This window comes from Anser brachyrhynchus (genome assembly GCF_964034855.1).
Source record: "Anser brachyrhynchus genome assembly, chromosome: 15".
NCBI lineage: Eukaryota > Metazoa > Chordata > Aves > Anseriformes > Anatidae > Anser > Anser brachyrhynchus.
The window spans coordinates 11,687,818-11,709,739 of NC_137733.1; the positions used below are offsets into that span (position 1 = coordinate 11,687,818).

General features: G+C 43.6%; 1 protein-coding gene across 1 annotated transcript in view; it reads right to left on the reverse strand.

The window, feature by feature from the left end:
- Nucleotides 1–13,607: 13,607 nt before the first annotated feature.
- Nucleotides 13,608–21,922, reverse strand: part of PDGFA (platelet derived growth factor subunit A) — a 35,362-nt gene continuing 27,047 nt past the window's right edge. The window contains exons 6-7 of the mRNA XM_080555996.1: nt 20,504–20,677; nt 13,608–14,847 (exon numbers count right to left, since the gene is read on the reverse strand). Coding sequence (XP_080412122.1) covers nt 20,544–20,677 — 134 coding nt within the window. The 3' untranslated portion in view covers nt 13,608–14,847; nt 20,504–20,543. The remainder of the gene's footprint in view (nt 14,848–20,503; nt 20,678–21,922) is intronic.

Below are 21,922 nucleotides of genomic sequence, written 5' to 3' on the forward strand. Positions count from 1 at the left end.
GCAAGTAGCTGAATCCAGCCCGTGAGGCAGTTTATATGCCCCCCATTAACAAACCAAGCAGATAACAAGTGTTTCTGCATGTATTTGTCAGTGAGGACTCAGCAGGTCCAGTGAGGCATTGCACAAATGCTGGGATCACCTCTGAACATCTGGCTGGGAGCAAGCGTGGCTCAGGAGTACAGGAAAGCTGGCTGTGATAAACCAAATAAACCCTGCTAACTCTCTGCATAACAGGCCAAAGTGTCTCTCCCTGCTAATTCCAGAAGGCAATTTGTCACACAGATGATTTGGGATGAACCTGAAAGAACAGCTTTTCACTCCGTGGGAAGCAAGAAAGACTCAAAATCCTTTTGTTCCTACACCTAAAATAGTGGTAAAAAAATACATGCTTTGCTGGCGAATTTTTTGCAGTGTCACACAAATCTCCACAACTTTCCCAGCACCCCTAAGGCAATTCTTCAACAATTCTTCCTCCCATCACTGGGTTTGCTCAGGTCTAATTGCACTTGGGCAGCTGCTGAGAGCACACCATGCAAAAGTGATGTAGCTCATGGGGGGCACATTCTGAAGGAAGAAGGCAAAGACAGACTTGTGGCACTTCTCCCTTGTGCAGATTTTGTTCTGAACTTGGTCCTGGTGCAGTGTGAAGCAGACCCACACTTTACTATAATTTAATTACAGCCTCTCCTCCAGGATGATGTGACAATCAAAATCAGTTGAGGGCTCTCACCGGGCACTCAGGTCTCAGTCTCCACCTTGCGTATGCTCTGCACTCATCCTGCTGCCCGCAAAAAAATGTCTCTTTTTTTCTTTTTAAATACAGAAAACAGCTAAATCAGCTATATTTGGATGCTGGACATCTGAAAAAAGAATCACCCATATAAACAGCCTGAATGAACCTGTTGGATGGCAAACTGTTGCCAACCAGACTGAATAATTTTTCTTGCAGATATGTTTTTGCTATTTTCTCCTCTGAAAGCAATAGAACAGCATAGCAGAAAGAGCTGCTTTCTTCTCTAACGCACGCACCCATCTTCAACAGCTTTGTTAAGTCCAAAGAACAGAATCTCTGTTCCCAGTAATGATGCAAGACCTAACTACTCAAATCCTACATGTAATATTGGCAGACAGGAAAATGATTTCTGGATTGTTTTTCTTGTTCTTAAAACTTGTAAATTCAACAAATGTAATTCAGATGTTATTGCGAGGTAATAAACATGGAACCTCCCTACCTCAGTGTCCAGAAATTTCAGGGACAGATATATTTAACACAGAAATAGTGAAACAGAAACATGGACCTCTTTGTGAACACGGCAAGGGAAAGCCAGAGAGCAAGGCGAGAGAAGGAGGATTGTTCTGAGGTCTTTGTAAGTAAAGAGGGTGGGTGGTGCAAGATAAAATCAGGAATTTGACTTCTCAGGACAGATGGATTTGAAAAAGAAAAAAAAAATCCACAGGCCAAACTAAAAATGGTTATCATGGTGAAGTTATGGGTTGTTTCAGGCTGCCAAAACAAATAGCTTGCATCCCAAAGCAGTAAAGGTTACATGCATGGAAAATGGAGCTATCCCTGAGGACTAACTAACATACTGCAATTATTATTATAATTCTTGAGAGAGCTTTGAGAAAATCAGGGCACGCTGAACTACCTAGTCTGACTGCATCTATGAAAGTCTTGAGAGGAGATGTTCCAGCTGAGAAATGTTTTCATATTCCTAGTTTGGCTGAAATCAGCTAATGCTGTTTGAGAAGCGAAGGCAGTATTTCTTCAGCAATTAACAAGAACTGTTTGAGGTTGCTGATATACTGAAAATGCAATGAATTTCAATAAGTTTGAAGTTATTTCCTACTACAGCTTGTGCCACTTCTGCAGGAGATATTCCCAAGTAAAATGCAATCACTTCTGGAATTAAATTAATGTAAAAAAAAAAAATTAAAAAAAAAAATAAAAAAATAAAAAAATCCACACTTCTGAAAATGTTTCATGAATCTCTTTTTATCTGCTATTTTAGTAAAACTGCCAAGGTATTCTGAAAGGCAGTCTCCAGTCTTGCACTTACACCTAATGCAGCCTTTCTGCAGGGCTTAGTGCAGATTTAGTTATATCATTATGTAATTACTATAGATTTACATTAGCTACATAAGAATGTTACTTCTTTTTGGAGCAACCTACATGATTGCAAGAGAATGTGTAAACTCCCCCATGTCCCATCTTCCTTTCGGGAGAAGGATGGCATAATGGTTAGAGGAAAAGAAGGGACACTGGGATCTCCTGGGCTTCTTTCCCAGCTGTGCAAACTATTCAGGAATGGCTTCTTTTCTGCAGAAATCAATGAAGCTGTGGTGAACTTTCCTGGGAACACGATAAAATACTTAATCTCTCTCTGCCTTCCTACCCTGTCCTGCAAGATATCAAGCACACTAGCTCAGCCAGTGCAGCAAAGCCCTTAAGCATACACGTTTTAAGTGCTGAATTGCTGTGGCTAAAGCTAGGGCTTGCAGTAAGCGTGTATCTAAGTGCGCTGCTGCTTCCAGAGCCAGGAATGAGTGGGGGGTGATTATGTTCATCTACCTCCAAAGGATGTTTCAAACATTAAGTAACGAGATTCTTGAAGACTGGTCACAGGATGCAACAACGTGAGATTATCTTTTATATCCTTATTCTTCATACCTATTAATGGAAGTAGATGATAGAATATCTCTATCTATACATACCCAACATCTCTCCCATCCTGTCAAGGCAGAGCACTATCTGGCAAAGAAGCAGTGGTTTCAGGTTTGAGGAGGGGGAATAAGAAAAAGGAAAAGCTGTTTGTAACACATTAAGCAGATACAGAATTAGAATTTTATACTCTAATCTTCCCGAGAGAAGCCAAAACCTACCTACAGGGTGTGTTGAGTTAGTTCCTCATTCCTTTTTTTTTTTTTCTTTTTTTTCAGCTTCTTTTGAAACCATTGAGTGCGGAGCATGCCTTGCCTTGGGGGAACATACTGCTGAGCTGTTACTCACGCTATAAAAGGGTGCCACTTCTCTCTCCTCCCTTTGTTTGAGGCCCCATTTTGAGGTGAGGAATGAGCTGATTAGCCAAACCACCAGAGCTTGGGGCTCACCAGCCCTGGGGCATGCAGAGGGATGGGTTTGGGGGTTCAGTCTTGGTGTCTGGCTCTCGGGAGCTCCTTCTGGCTGGGAATTCAGCCCAGCTGAGGAGTGCTTGAGCCTGGGATCATGGTGGGGCTCAAGAGCACAGTCTGGAGGCTTGGTATATTGTATAACTTTGTTCTAGTCTGGCAAGTATGATTGGAATAAAAAGTTTGGTTTGGGAGGAACAGTCTCCCATGAAAGGTTGTAGTTTCTCTCTCCTTAATGATTGCCTTTATATAGGTTGGAGATTAACAAGACAAAAAGAGGGTGTCCTCTAAAATTTAAAGCCAAAACTCATCACATTCTGAGACATCTCTGGAGTCTGCCCCTCTTCTACTTGCTTTCTCTTTGGCATGTGCTGATGGCTGGCCTACTGCTGAGACCAATGCAGGGTCACATTGATGCCCAAGTGTGGTCAGTCTCAGGTCCTTTCCCCTTCCACATTAGCGCAGCATATGGCTGAGGCACCTCACAGGTCTCAAGGGCTGCAAGAAAAAGGGGAAATTCCTTACAATTTATAAATTTCATTGAGTTCATACATCTCCATGAACCTGCGGCTTTCCAGCTCTCTAATGCACTGCTATGTGAATGAGGAGAAAATCATCAATGCAGTCAGCAACCTACCATGAAATTCACTGATTAAATTACTGGATAAATATTTGAGTGGATCTAGCTGACAGGTATGTCATGCATGCAGTCTTAAAATAGGAAGGTAATGGGAAATGAGGGAGAAATGAGCCAAGGAACAGGAACTGGAATGTGATTTCTGGTAATACAGCTCATGTTCATCAGTATGTTTTTAGCAATATAGAGGACGTGTGTGGTGAAACTGAGAGCAAGGCACCGTCGTTAAAATAAACTGAGAGAAATTGTAGCTATGGAGAAGCAGAGCATTAAGCAGCAGTTCTCCGGGAATAAAGCTGGTGAATGAATTTATGGGGCTTTACATTGGCTGAATCTGGCAGGTAGTTTTTAACATGCTCGCAAGAAGCAGACGTAGCTATTTCCAGTAAAACCCTGGGAAGCTGTGGTGGGTGTGGGCTTACTGGAGAGGCACGAGGCTCATGCTAGTCTCTGATGTTGGTGGACTTGGGGCTCTGCATTGGCTGTGTCATCTGCCGTCTCCATGATGGTTGCTCCCTCTGCAGCCTGAGGATCTAGTGTCTAATTTAAAAGATGAAAGGAGCGGGTCGTCCTGTTGTACAAACACATCAGGTCAGAGCATGGCAGCCAGCAGGACTGCTCAAAAGCTGTCGAAACAAGCACACGTGTGACTCTGGGCAACATCAGCAAGGGCAGGATTAGGCATCACCACGTCCATCAGGTCAAGCCTGTGAAGGTCTCTAAGGACCAGCTGATCATATTTGTGTCATTCAGAGTCAACAGTCTGGAAAGTAATTGCTTTAAAACACACCTAATTCATTTTTGACTGATTCTGCAAATGTTTCCCCTTTCCTCAATGCTCCATTGACTGGCCCTGCAAACCATTCAGTGTTGGCCTGCGTGGTGTGTGCAGTCGCTTTGCTCCTTGATGTTACCTCATCAAAGAGAGCTGAAAATGGTATTTCCAGCCAGACAGTTTTCAAAAGTGGCCCATGAACTCGCTCTGCCCTGTGCCCTCCGACTCGCCATTAGATAGGTTTCCTGTGTGTCAGTCCAGCTACAGATAGGTGATAAATTTAAGATTGCAAGATGCTGACCAAAAAAAATAAAATCACGACAGGCTATTTTTGGTTTCAAAAGAAATTTCTTTCGCTAGGTCTTTCCAAGCCCTCACCTTAATGTACAGCTGCAGTAGACAAGGAAAACAGGATGCAGGGTTGCAGCGTTGGAAGAATCAGGCGTAAATCAAAGGAGACAAGCTAGTCCCTGTGTGTTGCCTGGGTTAGACCTCAACCTTTGAGCAAGGTGAGCAGTTCTTGCTTGCTGGGAACTCTCCCTGCAACAGCATTACCCAGCTGCTAGAGAGTTTATACTGGGCATAGCCATGTCTCACTTTTTCCTCCCACTGTGTCACCTCCTTCCCTTGAGCTGACAAGTGATTTAGACAGCCTGCCCTGCTGGCCCTGCATTTGAAATGTAAATCAAACACATGGGACATAAAGCTAGGTTTCAAAGTTGACTATTAACTAGGGCGGAAGGGGTGGCGTAGCAAAAACAAACAGTTCCAAGTTCAAGTTTGAAACCATAAGAGCACGCTCAAAAGCCTTCCTCCTTTTCCATCGCCAGCCAACGTAAGGGTGAGCAATTCTCCCTGGGGCAGAAAATATTCAGTAGTCCCTGACTGGGAATTAGAGATGTCAGTAACTGATAATATTCAGTGATTTGATTCAGTTCTGCTAAGCCCACCGACATGCAGCAGTTTCCTGGGCTTGGCCAGGTGAGCAGCAAAACCTGCCTGGATACAAAGTGGGATTCCATTGCTTTCAAGGACAATGCAACAGGAAAAAATCCTCATCTTTTTCTGAATTCCCTAAAGCAATATTTTAGATATAATTTACTCTGATCAATGGGCCATGTAGACAGGAAAGTGTCCTGGGACCCCAGCCAGGGAACCTTGGGCACATCATTGCATCTTTCTGCACCTCAGCTTCCCCGTTTTTGAGGTGACAGCACCTCTGAAAAATGATTTTTGAGAGGGAAGCAATGCTGTGGTGCTGCCCAGCAGTATTTCCTTATAGACCCAGTTCTCTATTTCTGCCTACACTGCCATCAAGAGCAGGAAGGGCTCTGCAGGCATGTGTGTGTGTGTGCACAGGCAGCTTCTCTGTCTCGGGGCTCAGCTCCACCCCAGTGCTCTCTGAAGGCAGAAAGCACTAAGTGCAATTTCACACAAGGCGCTAACCAACCTATCTGTTAATAACATTCCTTTGTTGATAGCTTGGACTGCGTTCAAACAGGTTTGGTCGTCTCCTCCAATATGGGAAAGCATTATCCAAAACCATATAGGATTATAATCATGCAGCAGTCCTTCTGTAAATAATGCTTCATTCTAGTGAAGTAAACCGCTCTGCTCCTCATTAGGCTGCATCTCAGAGCAAGTTGAAGCCAATTTGCTGGAGTAGCAGTGAGGATGTCATTGCATGATCTTCATTTCCACTAAACAACTGGATATAACTCTCTTTATTTTTAGGCTAAACATGCTGAGCTTTAAAATTGTGTTGATTATAATGTAGCTTTTAAATGATTTGTCGTGGCTGAAGGATTTTGCACATGAAAGTTGCTACTAGCTGATTAGGAAAAAAATCCACCATTGCTTCTTCTATTGCTTAGGAAATTGCAATCCTCAATCTGCAGCTTGAAAAGCATGTTGCCATGGAAATGATGCTTATGCTGTCGTAAATAAAAGTATTCTAGGGTCACCAGGGTCTGCAGCATAAACAGGGGTACAAACACTGTCTGGAAAAGTGCCAGAGTGGTTTAAACATATAGGAAGATAATTTTAATAGTACTTCACTTTCACCATTATTGTCAGAAGGACTGATGAAGGTTAACATGTAGCCATAACCTTGGCATGAAAACAAAGCAGAAAAAATCTTAGCTATTAGTATCAATAAGAGTACAGAAAACAATATTGTAGCCCTCCTGACCAGTGTTTCTCCACTCAGTCAGATCATTGTTTCTCACCCATTTTACACACATTGAACAGTGAAATGCATACGTGTACTTATTCAGGGGCAGTTTTACTCAATTCTTCAACACAACTCATGAGACATTAGGAAAAACATTTGATGTTACAAAATGCTGTATCATGGACTACCTGATCATACAGTGAATCTTCCCTGATTCCCCAGCTACATCCCTACATCCTACATCCTACATCAAGCAGAGGAAATTGGCCTTTCCTTGGCAGGGAAACATTCTGGAACAAGAACCTGTCTGAGGGAAGGAGCCCTTGTGCCTTTCGCTGCTCATGTGTGAACAGGACAAAAGGCTGGGAAACATCTCCATATGGGAGCAAGAGACAGCACTGACACCATCAGAAGAAAGAGAAGAAATTAAGGAGACATGAAGGTTTCTGTAGGAATGTGCATTTTGGAGCACGAAAAAAAAAAAAAAAGGAAAAATATGCATGTTTTTGTTATATTTAAAGGCAGAATTGTATCAAAAGAAGTGGCTTTAAGGAAAGGTGAGAGACTTCTCTTGATCTAGAAGAAAAGCTGGGAATTGCAGGCAAAGGAGGGTAGACTGTCTGGGATGGCAGGACCCCAGCTAACCTCCCAGTCTGGAAACTGAGGCACAGAGGTTTTCATCTTGTATTACTCTCCCGCTTATGTTATAGCATCTGAAACTTTCTCCACATGCCCTTTGTGGCTGCTATTATGTATAGACTGAACCTTACAGCCAGAGCTCTGGGCAATGTGAGCTCCATCCACACGGATGGGAAGAGCAGCAGGTCTCCTCCAGAGGTCTCCTCCAGAGGTCTCAGGACACCCGGGCCACCTGCTCCTGTTTCCATGAAGGAACACCATTGCTCCCAGTCAAAGCGCTTTTATGTTCAGCAAATGCATGAACATCTTTGGGTTTATGTCTTAATAAGGAACTGAAATAAGGGAAAAACAGCAAAACTGAGAGAGGCCAAAAACAGAGGGGGTTTGGGATGCATCAGTTTGTGTGAATTTTCAGGAGGAAAGCAGGCAGTTACTGTTTCTGGTAGGTTCTTAATTGTTCAGTGGACTGCTCAATGGCATTAAATGGGCCATACTGTGAAGCTGCCTTGGGCATTATCAGATCAAGGATACATGCTTTTCTCCTTGTACTTTTAATACCCACACAGGCACTTAGAGCACAGACAGTCACTTTAAATAAAACTACAGAGATTGCAAATGCCACAGCTTGCTTGTTTACTTACTGTTTCTTAGTCTGCCCAAAATGTGGAAATAATGTTTCCAGAGATGCTGGAATTCATGTGTCTGTTGAGGATCCTGGCTCCTGTCCTGGATGATATTGCATATTCAAGGGATGATTCATTCAGTCCTGAGAGGGAGGAAGGACTGTACCAGCTGTACCACCTCTCCTTTGCTGATTGACAGCGTGGAGATGTTTCCACGGGGAAACCTGTGCCTCCAGGTTAAGCCAGCAATTATGGAGCAAACAAAAGAGAAGTGGAAAGGAGAAATGATTCACAGGGAGAGGAAACAAAAGAGAATTGGGAGGTGATGCCAGGCCAGGCTGATGATGAAACTTCCATTTATCTCTGCTGAAAATGTGTGGAGGATTGTGCGTTTCTTTCGTGTGTAAGTTAATGATGTCCTTTGCCATCTGCAAGGGAGGATCTGGGAGGGAACAGATCTTTGGGCTTTGTCACCCCACGCCTGCAAAAGGATGGAAAAACCTACAGCCAGCAGCCCTCAGGGAAGATGAGTATGAAAAGACCCAACCCTGATAACCCTGACAGCTCCACCAGATAAAGTACTTTCAAGAAATGGGTTCTTCTTTTGTATTCCACTGTTTAAAAAAAAAAAAAAAATGCTGTCCCTGCTGGGATGGGAACTGTGTGGGATACAGGGCTGGTACCACGCGCATTACACACCTCGCCATGGATTTATCGCAGAAGGGCTGGCCAAGGCTTTGAAGGCAGCTGACGGCTCCCAGCTGGCCAAAAGCTCGCTCGCGTGGCCTCTGCAGCTCCTTCAGGGGAACAGGGTGGGAAAACTGGGCTCAAAGGTTGCCCAAATGACCAAGAGAAGAAAAATTCCTCCTGCCACTCCTCTGCTAATCAAAGGGGTGTGGAGAGGAAGTTACGATCTCTCATGTCCCGCACTGCCAAGCAGAAAAGAAATGGATTTTATGTACTGAATACACAGCCAATTACTATATTAAGGGAGAAGCCTTCGCGCTATCAAAATCAGTCTTGAAATCAATCTTGCCTGTGGTGTATTAGGTTGCTGCAAGCAGCCATGTGTTCCAAACTCCCTTAAAATGCCTTTCCAACACACCTAATCTGTTTACTTCAGCCCTTGGCTGCCGGCAGTACCTGGGACTTCACCTCGGAGGTTTCCTACAGTTTGTGATCTGAACAGGTCAAAGTTTTCAGAGGCGGGGAGAAGAGAGGCAATTCTTCCCCTGCCTGTACAAAGCTACGTGCCTCTGAGCTACTAATTTAGAACCAATGAATCAGAAATAAGTAACATGAAAACCGTCCAACATTCGTGTTTGCAGAGCACCTCCTCGGAGCAGACAAAAGCATTGTGTCAACAGGGAAACTGCCATTGAGAGTCTGCGTGGCGAGCGGCCGGCTGTGTTTAAACAGCTTTGGCGGAGATGTTAACGTGTTGCCGGGGAAGCGAGAGCCTGCACCGATGTAGGTGCCCTCCTGCACCCAGAGCCGCTGTCCCCACCACAGGGACATGGAACTGCGCCTGCACTCACCGCTTTGTGTTTTCATCTTTGCAGCTTGAAAAGGCAGCTCTTCCAGCCGCTGGTTAATGCTCCTCCTGCAGAGACCACATTTTGCGCATATTTAAAAATCTTGGGCTGGATAACACTTTGACCTAAAATAGAATAGGTTCTTGGGCTGGTTTGTTTCCTTGTTTGTTTGGTTTTTCTGATACTGCCTGACATTCATAAGTTTCAAAAATATTTTCGTTGAATAAAACCTTTTCCAGCTTAAAGAACAAAGGTGGCCAGACTGTGGCTCTGCCCACCTGCACACCCTTGTGCATGCCTCTGGGTGCTCTGATGACATTGCTAGAGCAGCTCTAGGACACACAGACACATCTCAGACCACCAGAACAGACAGACGAGTTTGGCACCAAGACCTCCTGGGCTGTGGCAATCTGCTCCTGCTTTCGTGGGGTGAGGTCGCTAGGGAAATCAGTGTCATCCCATGCCTATGAACCATTCCCCAAATTTTCTCTTCCCTCAGGCTCTCAGTGTGTGTCACACGAGCCTGGGTTACACGAAACACTTGACCCATTGCCCGAAGGACCAGAAATTATGGTTCCCACGGGCACAGAGCAATTACCCTACAGGAAGAGTGAAAACGTCAAGGAACACGTAGCACTGCGATATATTGTGTTACCCAGAATACGTCTATCCACGTATCAATCTCTATTGACACACACCTATTTCTCCGCATGGGTGGGTATATATTTATATGCACCAACCTCCAAATACCTCTATAAAGCCAGTGAGTTTTTATTATCCCCACTTGCAGATGGGATAGCGATGGTACAGAAAGTGCTGCGAGCCCTCTTGGCTGCCCTTTCTCAGGAGGGGAGAGTCTGCATCTTATCTCGTTGGGAAATGTAACGGAGGGAGCCGAGTCCTCCCAAAAGCCAAGTAGCTCCTCGGAGCGGGAGTCCTGCTCAGCTCTCACTTTGAATCGTGCTGGCAAATAAACATGAAAGTGAAAACGGTATTGTGAGAGGGTTACGCAAGAGCGGGCGGATCCCGGGACTGAGCCATTGTTCCAAACATTTAATTAACTTTATGAAACCTGATTAAAGGAAAATCTTTAACCTCCAGGGAAATCCCATTTTCCTTCACTTCCCATACCTCCTCAATTTTCACAATGTAAGAAGGGAAAATGTTATTTCAAGGCATGAGTCATATCAGCTACAACCTGATCTTTGCATCTGTCATGTCCTGCAGCTTAAATAATCATTAGCAGTGACACTAAACGGGGACACTTCTGAGGCAGCATTTTTCCCCCGTTATGCCATGACCTGAATTGCCACCATAATTTCTAGACTTTGTGTCATCCTGGCACAATGACAAGCATTCACCCACGCTCAAGAACTAAGAGTTCGTCTGCAGGGACAGAGATACCTTTGAGGACGCAGCATCTCAGATACAAAGTGTTAATGACACACCACGGCCCGGCTTTGTAGCAGCAGGGGCTGTTTGCTTTGGTCACTGCAGAGAATTCCTTTGAAGGCAGGAGACTGAAGCACCATCTCCAGTGACTCCCCATTTAACCTTGAGCAAATCACTTACCCTTTCTCTTCTCCTGGAGGTAGGGATAAAGCCAGAGTAACCTCCCTCGGGGGTACTGTGAACTTTAATGGATGCAGCCAGGTACCAAAGATGTGCAGGTGGAAAGTGCTATTGCAAAGTTACTTTACTAGAGATTTTCTTTCAGCTGCAGGGTGTTTATGATCAAGCACAGTTTTCCTTTCCTTTCCTCTCCCCCCTCCCCCCTCCAAATTCAGATGTGAATGTGCTGCATATTGCCTCTCCTAGGCCTATTTTAATTGTACAGCACAGCCAGCCCATAGGAGACCTAATCCCACAGTCTAATCTTGGAGGCAAGGGACAGCTGACTGTCAGAGGAGCGCCCTTGAGGCTGCACTGAGTGTGATACAGCTGATGAAGCCACCCCGCACAGCTAACACAGGACAACCAGGGCCCTGCTCACCCTGCCTGCAGCTCTTGGACAGTGACAGCACGTGGGTGGCATCACACACGCACCATGGCCCTGGGTCATCACCTGGTTAACAAGGGCCTGGGTATAGGATGGCTATCTGGACATCCAGATCTAATTCTCAGGAATACACACATGGTTTTAGTCCTTCACAAGCTTATATAAGTAGATACGCATATAAATACATGATATAAATACATCCTCTAGCAGCAACAACGGTCGCTTATGTGAATCTTCAATGGTTCTTTCCATCTGTAGATCTCGCAGGACAAAGGTGGGAGATCCCAGAAGTTCATGGTCCATTCTGAAAAGGGGAAAGATTACCTTTTCCCATTGTTGCATGCATGTCTCATGACAAAAATAACAATAATAATAATAATAATTAATTATGATACAACAGATCATTCTCACTACTCATGTCTATGAAGAACAGGCACTGCTTTTGTACACACACACAGACATCAACAAGGCAGAAGCTTTATTTACAGGATGAAATTCCTCCTTCAAAAAGTGCTAGAGACGAACCAAAGGAATATTAATGCAACATCATGAATACCAAATGCATTAAATTCTGATTCAATAAAAGGCAGACAGCTGGGTATTCTGATAAAAACGGGCCTTTATTTTTTAATTCTTCCTTTCATTACCTGGACTCTGTGTTGGTCAGAGCAACAAAATGTAGTTTCTTTGATATGCAGCAAAACTGAAAACAATCTTGCAAGTAGCACAAAACAAAAACTCCCACAAAAGGGAAAGCTATAAAATTTGAGAGGCAACAAGGCTTTCAGAAGTGCCAGCTTCCCAGTGCAATGGCTGGAAGGGTGGCCTGGCCTGGCGGCAGTTCAATCATTTTGTAACGAAGGACAAATACTTTCAACATCCTGAGAAAGAGGGCGGAGGGGAGGGGGGCACGGCTCCCTTGCTTTCCCTCCTCCTGCTATTCTTTCTCCTCCCTCCCCCCACCCCTTGGATTTTCAATAGCTCTTTAGTGTTTCCATCAAAGGCTTTTACCATTCATCGTCCTTTCTGGTGCCTGCCTTCCACCTGTCTATCCATCACAGCCCTAACCCAGGTCCCCTTTTTTTCCCCCCTTTGCTATTTTTCATGCAGTGGGATTTGTTTATAAGCTTCTGTATTACCTAAGCTTGAGGGCAGGAGGCTGCTGGGGGGAAAGTGAGAAAGCAGGATTAAGGAGTAATAATTCAGCTCCGTTGCATTTCCATCTGAACGGTCATAAAATGTGCAAATCCTTTTCCTGGGAATTTCATGTCAGAGACCTTCCCTGCTGCTGCCCTTCATGTACTCCCTCTCATGTGAAACCTAGCCTCGGGAAAACTGCTTGCAGCTCCAAGGACACCAAGGGGCACGGCGGAAGAGCAGGGAGAAGGCTCGTACCAGCACGTGAGCAGGCAGGCACTTCAGATGCGGCTGCAAGCTATAGACAAGGGGGTGGGAGGCAGCAGGGGCTGAATCCAGCAGGATGGGAGCAGTAAATGAGGAGAGACTATTTAATCCAATAGCTCCCAGCACCCCCTGCCTATAATCAATTAGCCTGGGTAAAAAATAAGTTAACTTTTCAGGACCATTCACTCTGTGAGAAAATGATACAGAAGTATACATGATTCACACCCCCATCAGCTTGAAGAGTTTCTACTGTCTCTTTTTTAGCTCATCAACTGTCACGAAGCACCAAAATAGGCATTTCTAGACCCCAAAGGCCCACCAATAATCCATATTTGATAAAACTCTGTCAGAAGGACCACAGAAAGATATGGGTTAATGAATCTTTGTCATTGATTCAAACAGAGGTCAATGTGGCTGGATGTGGCTTCTATGGGGAGGAAGAGACCAAAAAGCTGAGTTGTGTGGGTGTACCCTTGCTACCTTAAAAAACACAACCAGAACAGCAAGTAGTGCTAAAAAAAAGACTGTCTGGATCTACTCCCTTAACCTAGTGAGCCTACAAACCCTGTCTTGGTGGAACTTCATGCCATGTTTGCTGGACCTGGCAACAGCTGGAAACACTCTTTCACTTACTGGCACATCTTGGAAATACTGAGGATCACCCAACAGGTATCACATGTCAAGATAAGTTCATTTCTTTGATAGGCATTTATTATTTTTCAATAAAATTGAAAGAGATTGGTTTCCCATCAGAAGCTCAGTTCTTTGTTTGGTGGCTTCTTGAACAGTTTGACCATACATAATGACAACACAAAATATATTTCACCTGCTTGCTGTAGCAGTTTGCTATAAACTCAGTCCATCAAGGATTTACAATTCTAGCAGCAGTGGGATATATATGAAATGAGAAGCCCTTTCATCCTTAAACTGCTCTGCAGTCTCATCGAGATGATGGAAGTCATTGTTTCTAAGGCCAGAGGAGTGCAGGAGTTCATTCAGCCAGTTCAGCTGTGCTAGGAGGAGGTGTGCAAATTGGGTCCAAAGACAAGAGAAACAGCAGCCCTTGGTTTTGTGGAACAGTCAAAAAGAAATCCTTAATGACGTTAGCCTTGCTTTTCAGGCTGAAGAGGAGCAGTATTTCCACCAACTACACGATCTCAACTCTGCCTTCCCCGAGGGCACTGCAAGAGGACAGACTGCGATCGCTCACCAGCGTCACTCTCAGATGTCTGTGTTCTTCCCACCCACCAGCAGCCTCGAACCTGAGCATGTCTTTGGCACAGCAGGTGGTATCCTTAATCCCACGGAGGGCCAGCCCGAAGCCAAGATTAGCAGAAGAATTTGTTTTCATTAAAATCCAACCTACCATTACCATCCTATCTGATGGTGAAGGTTTCAAATGCGCATGTCCAGCTATTCTAGCAGTAGTGTTTCTGCAGGGAAAGGGCAGTTCAGCAACCTGCCTCTTCACTTTCTAATGTCTTTCTTTTAATCAACAAGTAGCTAAAACAGACATAGCAAGGAATGTTAAATGCACCTCCTCCCAGAGAATTTTGCCGGCAAGGTCAATGGAATTGGGATTTCACCGTCATTACGCTTCTTTTGACTGCAGAACTGGTCTGATTTTCCTCCCAGACAATTTTTTATTATGGGCCCGTGGAAAAAATAAAATAAAATAAACATAAAGAGACATACAAATAAACACTAATATGTGCAGGAAAAATACAAACCTTAGCACCATGCACTCCCCTCATTATTAGACAAAGGTTGGGAAGGGTTCACAAGTGTAAAATGCTCATGTGAATTATGAGACTACTGCTCAGTTTTCTTTCAAGTCGTGGGCTGGAAACAGATGGTGGCTGTAGCATTTATGACGGCACAACATGTTACTGCAAGCCTAGCCATCTCTCTCTCTCTCTCCTCAAAAATGCAGCTGCAAGGAAAGTTGTGGAAAATCAGATTAATAGTCTCTTCCACCACACAGTTTTCCAGCCCTTCATCCCTGGCCAGCACATGGACAGAGCCATCTTGTATCCCAGCAAGAACGCTCTCCTAATGCCTCTCCTGAATGGTTACCACTGACTGGCTCATTTGATGGCTAGTTAAAATGAGGGGTTTGTTAGCATCTTAAAAAAGCCTCCAGAAAGCAGGTCCTTAAGGTCATAGCAGATGCCATGTGACCCCAAGCACTCCATAAGGGAAACACTCAAAAAGAAGCAATCAGACTGTCTTTCAGCTGTTTATTATTTATACATTCAGTTCAGGCCAAGCAGGTTGATCTATAGGGAAACAGGAAGACAAATACAAACATTTGCAAAAGCCTTTTCATGACTTAGGAGCTTAAACCTCACTTTCAAGCATGAGTAGAAATTTTTACAAGGGCAAATGCTTCTTGGTTTTCAATAAGACGGCCTTCCAGCAGCCATAAGTTTAGAGGTATCTTAGTGCCTAAAGATAGAAAGAGCAGCTAACCTAATATTTAAATATTTAGCCTGTAATTAAGAAAAAAAAAAATGCTCAAGCTTCACTGCCTGGATGTTTCAGTCCTGATGCAAATGCCCTGCTGCCTGAAGTATGTTCGAACCTCCAGCAAAGCTGCCCTTGCAATGTGAGTGCAGTACGAGTGAAATATCTCCTGTGGGGGGATATTCCCCACACCAGCTGGTGTTACCTTGGGGACAGCACATCTGCACTTGAAACCATGAGATGAGCCAGGGCACAACCCCTCAGCTCTCTAGTCACCACCGAGGGCCTTGTTTACACCAGGGAACAATTTAAATCATGTGACACTATGCTGTTTGTCATCCACAGGATCTCCATGAAATACTTCTGTGTCACAATACCTCTGAGGCCTAGAGGAGCAGCAACTCACTAGCAGAAAATCCAGTAACTTGGGATTTGGGCCCTTGTCCAGAAACAGATTTTTAGGATTATTTCTTCAATCAAGTTAGTTAAGAATCAGGCAAATATTAATTTTCCAGGCAAGTGTCACTGGTAAACCTGAGTATCCATGCTGCTTCCCTGACTTTCCTGGCCTCGCTAGCTGATGGAGAACATCAGCACCAACTTCACCACGTTCATCCTTACACATTCAAATGTGATCCTGCTGTTCTCCCTACAGCTGCAGATATGCAATGCAGTATTCTGCCTTCTGGGGTGTAGAACAAGACGACTGAAACCAAGACAGAAATCTACCATTTCCTTTACCACTTTTCAGCAGCACATCCAGGAAGTTGCTACAGAAATTCAACAGTGTACACATTTGAAACTTTAGAAAGCCTGTTCCCAGAGGTAGAATCTTTCCAGCCACAGTGTGTCTATCATGCTTTTAAAAGATCCAAGACCTTTCTTCTAAGGTACAAAAGGTGTGTTTTTTTTTTGAAACTCCATCCTGCAAAATTCATTAGTATCCTATGCAACAATGTATTTCCTGTAACTAATGAGCTATAAAGTCTATTAGAAGTTTCCACTTCTGGTTTTATCTTTTCCTGATCTAGTCTGCAAATTCTTTTGAAGTCACTTAAAGTGTTCTTCATGTATGCTTGTTTTAGGAAATACCAGATCGCTATTGGCAAACTTCTCCTTAATTAAGCTAGATAAAGGAATCAAGATGATATGATCTGCTTAATTTCCCACCTTTTTAAGGTACTATTTTTAAGTTTGTTTGTTTGTTTTTTTTTTTTCACTTGCCTTAGAAAAGAAACATGCTGAAGAAAATAAGGAAGGGAGAGACCTCAGAGGCCCAGAGAGGGCAGCCATTGCTACAGGCTTTCTACTGTAGCAGAGTTGCTGACAGAAAGCTACTGAAAAGTTAAAGCTTTCCTTCAGTACTATGGTATAGTTTCCTGAAAGGTTGCAGATCATTTCTGAAACTAGCATCACTCGGAGCAATGCACAAAAGGAAAACATCATGTTTACACTGATACCACAGCAGGCTATTCAGGCCCTCAGTTCAGCAAGCCAACTCAGATCATGCCTAACTTGAAGCATGAGTAACTTCAAAGAAACATATCACATGCTTCAAGTTCAGCTTTCCACTGAGTACCTTGCTGAATCACAACTTAGGGGAATGCAGGGAGCTAATGGGAAACACTTGCACTTGCTAACCCTAGCTGCTAGGTCCCCAAACCCCCATTAGACATGCAGACAGGGCCTAACTGTTTTGGTTTGGCCAGCAGGCTCTTCACAACAAATGGATACAAGCTGCTAGGCAAACCATTCTGAAGTGCACATAAGAGAAACAGACATCCCTGAACAAATTGTGACAACATGATTTAAAAGCAGCATTTGTGGCCATCAGTAAAATGCACAAGCTAAGCATTAACCTGCAGGACTTATACGTGGCTTGTTGAAGAAACCATTCTAACTGTGATAAATTGCTTCTGTCACTTTTTTTTGTGGAAACCCATTGCAGTCAAGGGAGAATTCAGATCCTGAAGACATATTTTAGTAGCTTCCTTGCTCCGATGAGACCTTTGAGCAGCTCAATTTGCTATGGGTGAGTTTGGACCAAGAAGAGTCTTCCCTCCCAAGTGCGTGAGCACAGAGCCCTCAGTTTCCATGGGAATCTTGCTGCTAAGTAGATACCACCTCTCCTCAACCACGTCTTGCAGTATGAGACCCTCCCCTGCATGAGGGACATGTCAGCATCAGGGAAACATGGGTCCTCTAGGCAAGGGGAGAAGGGGGAAACTGCAGAGCTTGGTGGCAGCCAGGGAGGATGCATCTTCAGGCAGGACCTTTCGAGCACGAGGAGGCATATATTGGCTTCCTTGAAGTGCTGCAGCATCTCTCCCTCCTTCTCTGGCTCCACACAGCAGGCACAGCTGGGCATCAGGCTCCAGCAGGGCAGGGCTCAGAGCAGAAAATCTGGCCTCTTATAACTTCCCTGGTCTTCAGCTTAAACCAGCATCACCCTTCTACAGAAAAGAGAGGAAAAACCAAAGTGCGAAGGAAAAGGTGAAGTATGGCTGGAGCAAGGAAGCCCCATCTGAAATGTCAGGCTGTTCCAGCAGTGAACTGAGCATGCAACAGGTACTTGAAATGTCACTGCTGGAAAACACTTTCAGCAAACAGCAGAAAGCAAATCTGAGGTTTGAGCGCCACAGCCTAGGGAAGGAAGGTAACACTCACAGCAACATCCTTGGGTCAAAATTGGCTGCTCTGCAGAACAGAGACAGAGGGATTTTGAAGCTAGCTGAGGTTTACTGAAATAAGAATAAGGATCAGATGCCCAAATCCCTTAGAATGCTGAAAAAAAAGTCACAGCCAGGAACTCCAGCAATTCTGGAGCGCTCTTGATACTTCAGTGCAGTCTACAAGTTTGAGTTCACCCCCAAAGGGATCTGAGGCCGCTCAGCACTTCACCCACAGGCCCCCTCTGAACAGAGTCTTCTTTCTTGTGGTCAAACAGGGGATATCTTGAATTTATGTCTTGCTTCTCCCCTCGTGAGCAAACAAAACTATTTCTATGAGTAATTCTACCCACTAATTGCCAAGGAAAAGTCTGGTAATGAATGCTTTGCATTTTTGACAGGTCAGAGGCTTCCCTAAACAAAGTTGCTGTTTTATGTTTTCTAACAGCACATGTTCACATCCGGGGACCTTGGCAAATTCCACGGTGGATGAGTCTCTGTGGGAAATTGCTTTTCCAGATTTTCTTGTTTTAACTGCTCCAGGAAATGATTCTATTTTTACAACACTAAACAGCAAAATATGAAACCATTATCTGCTTCATGTCAAGAGTTTCGGGTCAATTCTCAGGTAACTGTCATCTCCAGTGAAGTCAATAGGGTTGTATCTATTTCTGTAAGTTAGTGATCTGGCCAGTTATGTAATTGGTTGATCAGTTACTAGAACATAGAGCTAGCTACCATTGGCCTAAGGAGTGTCCCATTTTCATACGTCTCAAAGTCCATCCAAGCCCTGATGTATCGATAAGTGAAGTATTCAAGTATTATGGTCTATAAAGATGATTATTAACTGCTGAAAGATTTAAGCACAAACATTTTCCATCAACAGCTACTTTGTCACTGAATAATCTTTACATGTAGTAGATTTTCTGGATTCTTTTTTCAGCTGCCAAATAAGCCAGGGTGGGATTTTCAACTGTCTAAAATGCTTTTCTTCTACTAATTTCCAGTTCTTCTCAAGAATCAAGATTTTTTTAAATCCCCATGGATCATCTGCACTTCTGGGTGCTTCTATTCTGCGCGTGCCAGGTCTTAACAGCTACTCTCAGTTTCAAAGATGGACAGTAAAACCAGTTGCCTTCATTACAGAAGGTCAAAGTTAGTTTACAGAGGCCAAAACAGACCTGATCTTGGAAGGATGACTGTGCAACTTCCAGGTTGGGAACTACGTATTCTTGACTTTACACCTAACTGAAAAGCTCACCAAACATCCCTCAAGAAACTAGCATACAGAAAACAAACTTAGAGACAATATCCAAGGAAAACAGTACCTAACCTATGACTCGTTCTTTGATTTACAACTGTGATTGTGAGCCCCACCTTACAGTCATATGCCATGATAATAGGTAGCAGTTCAATGAGAACCAGCCATAACTTTTTATGTGTTGTGGTGATTCTGAGCTAATTCAGCACATAATTTGGCCTGATGCAGCAAATAATTAGAATGACTAATGGGACAGATAACATTCCACAACTGAAAAATGAATGATCAATCTTCTGATCTTGTGCATTTTCATCTTTTTTTTTTAAACTAAAATGTGCCACATTTCACATGAATTTTTATCTTCTTCCCATCTCAAATTTGTCTGTTATGGATATGAATGTGAGTTTTCAAATTATGTTCTCTGAGGTACCTGAACAGATCATCTTAAAGGGGATCACTGGCATTAGTAATGGCAGTCCTGAATCCACCCATGCCAGGAAAAGAGTTTTTCAGAAAAGAAAAAATATGGCAAAACGGCAACCTCCATAGAAGCAAAGGAGAAGGGAATTCTCCCAGCTGTTCTTTAGTCGTATATACTAGTCTTGTTACTTCATCTTTGGGGTTATTTACAACATACTTCAACACTCTAAGGACAAGCAGTCCCCCATCCCACAAGTGGAACCCTGTGTCAGAAAAGCACACCCTGCTCAAAAACAGTAATAAACATCATCTCTGCTCCATTTGCCCAAAGTGAGTGGGATGTTTGTCCAAAGTTACAAGCATGTTTAGGCACTAGTTTGAAGAAGGGCAAATGTGCTTTTCCGTGTTAGGGCCTGGGAAAAGAATTCAGGATTGGGCCCATGATAAAAACAGCTCCCTTAGGAAACGTTACCCACACCATAAAAGGAATGAATAACAATGATGTGAGAAGTACAATGAAAAATTGTCTACTGAATTTTCACAAATTCCCATAAAATATGAGTCTTCATTTGTTCTATGTGCGTAATTTTTACTACGAAGTCATGAAAGGTTGACTCCTTAGAAATGCAGGAAATGACCAGCTCATGACAGCATAACAGGCCGCACAAGTGCATGGGCTGAAAGCAGGATTTTCATCCATCACTACATTCTTTGATATGGCAGTGGTTTTTGATCACGTATCCAATGCACGATAATTAGGCAAAATGACTTACCCTCAATCTTTTCAGTATTTAGCTCTAAGGGTGCAAGGATTCATTCCTGGAAAGGGAAGATGGTCGTGTGATTTAGGGCACTGGATGAGCACTCAGATCTGAGTCTTATCCCTGGTTCTGCCATAGCCTTGCTGTGTGACCTTGCACAGTCATTTCTCCATGCCTCGGTCTCGCCTAAAATGGGATAACAATAGTTCTTTATTTCAGAGGGGGTATGAGTACAAACCTGTTCAAGGCTGTGCTGCAGTGAGACACTACAGCAAAGAGCAGCACAGAAAAGCTCAAACATGAATAATACCGTCTATTAAAATGTGGGAAAACACATGGTAATTATTTAAATAAAATAAAAAATACAAAATATAGGCTCAATTTTGGGGAATAAAACACTGATGGGCTTCTCTCTTTTACCTGAAATTAAAGAACACTTAAGTGGGATCCTCAAGGGTTTAAAAAATCTTTATCTAGAGATCTGCTAGTCTAGAAGCTGTGGAGTTAGAAACACCAAGAAAACGACTTCCTTGAATACAATTATTTACCTCTGCTTTGTTTCTGTTTTAAAGCAACCAAGATTTCCAGCCCAAGAGAGAGTAAGTGAAATATTCAGGATAAGATTTTCAAAGCCATGGAAGGGGCTTACAAATACGATTTCCTTCAATTTACTGTAAAATATGAGCATGCAAATCTGAGGGAGCTTTGAAACTTCATCTTTGCTTTTGGGTACACTTTCAAATTAAATTACGAAGGGAACATGGATTTTAATTGAACTGTCAGATGTCTGGAAAAGCTTGAACACCACTATTCCAGAGTTACACTGCTACTGGATTTGGACAGAGCTTCGGCAGTGAGCCTTCAGTAACAAATATTTTTCCAAATGCAAAGATGAATCTTCTCCTCTCCACAAAAGCTTGTCTATATAAGAGCATTTGTTTTTCACGTGAGGGATCAGTTATGGGCCTGTTGGCCTGGGAGACAGGATCTCAGGGCACATGCCTAGATAAAGCAATTGATTTAGAGATAAACAGATCAAAGACTGTTCTCTCAGGCAGGAGGAGAGTGAAGAGATATATGATGAGAAAGAACCTAGGAAGGGAAAATCCTTCTTGTGAGAGAAAAAGAGAGAGATGGGAAAGTCAGGCAGAAAATAGCTGGAAAACAGCCCACAGAACGGGAATATGGACCCAAGGAAGACAGCCAAGAGAACCTGGAATACTGAAGCCCACTGGATGGAGGAGATGTGTGAGATGCTGTTCCAAGCAGAGTAAAAAGCCTAAGCTCAAAGACACAGAAGAACCAGAGCTGCCTGGGAACCTCCAGGGCTGGAGAGGAGCAACTGCCTGCAGTCACCACACGCTAACAAAGCAGATGCCAAGCAGGATGGAGAACAGAAGAAAAGGAAAGAAAACTGGCACGTATTCCTTG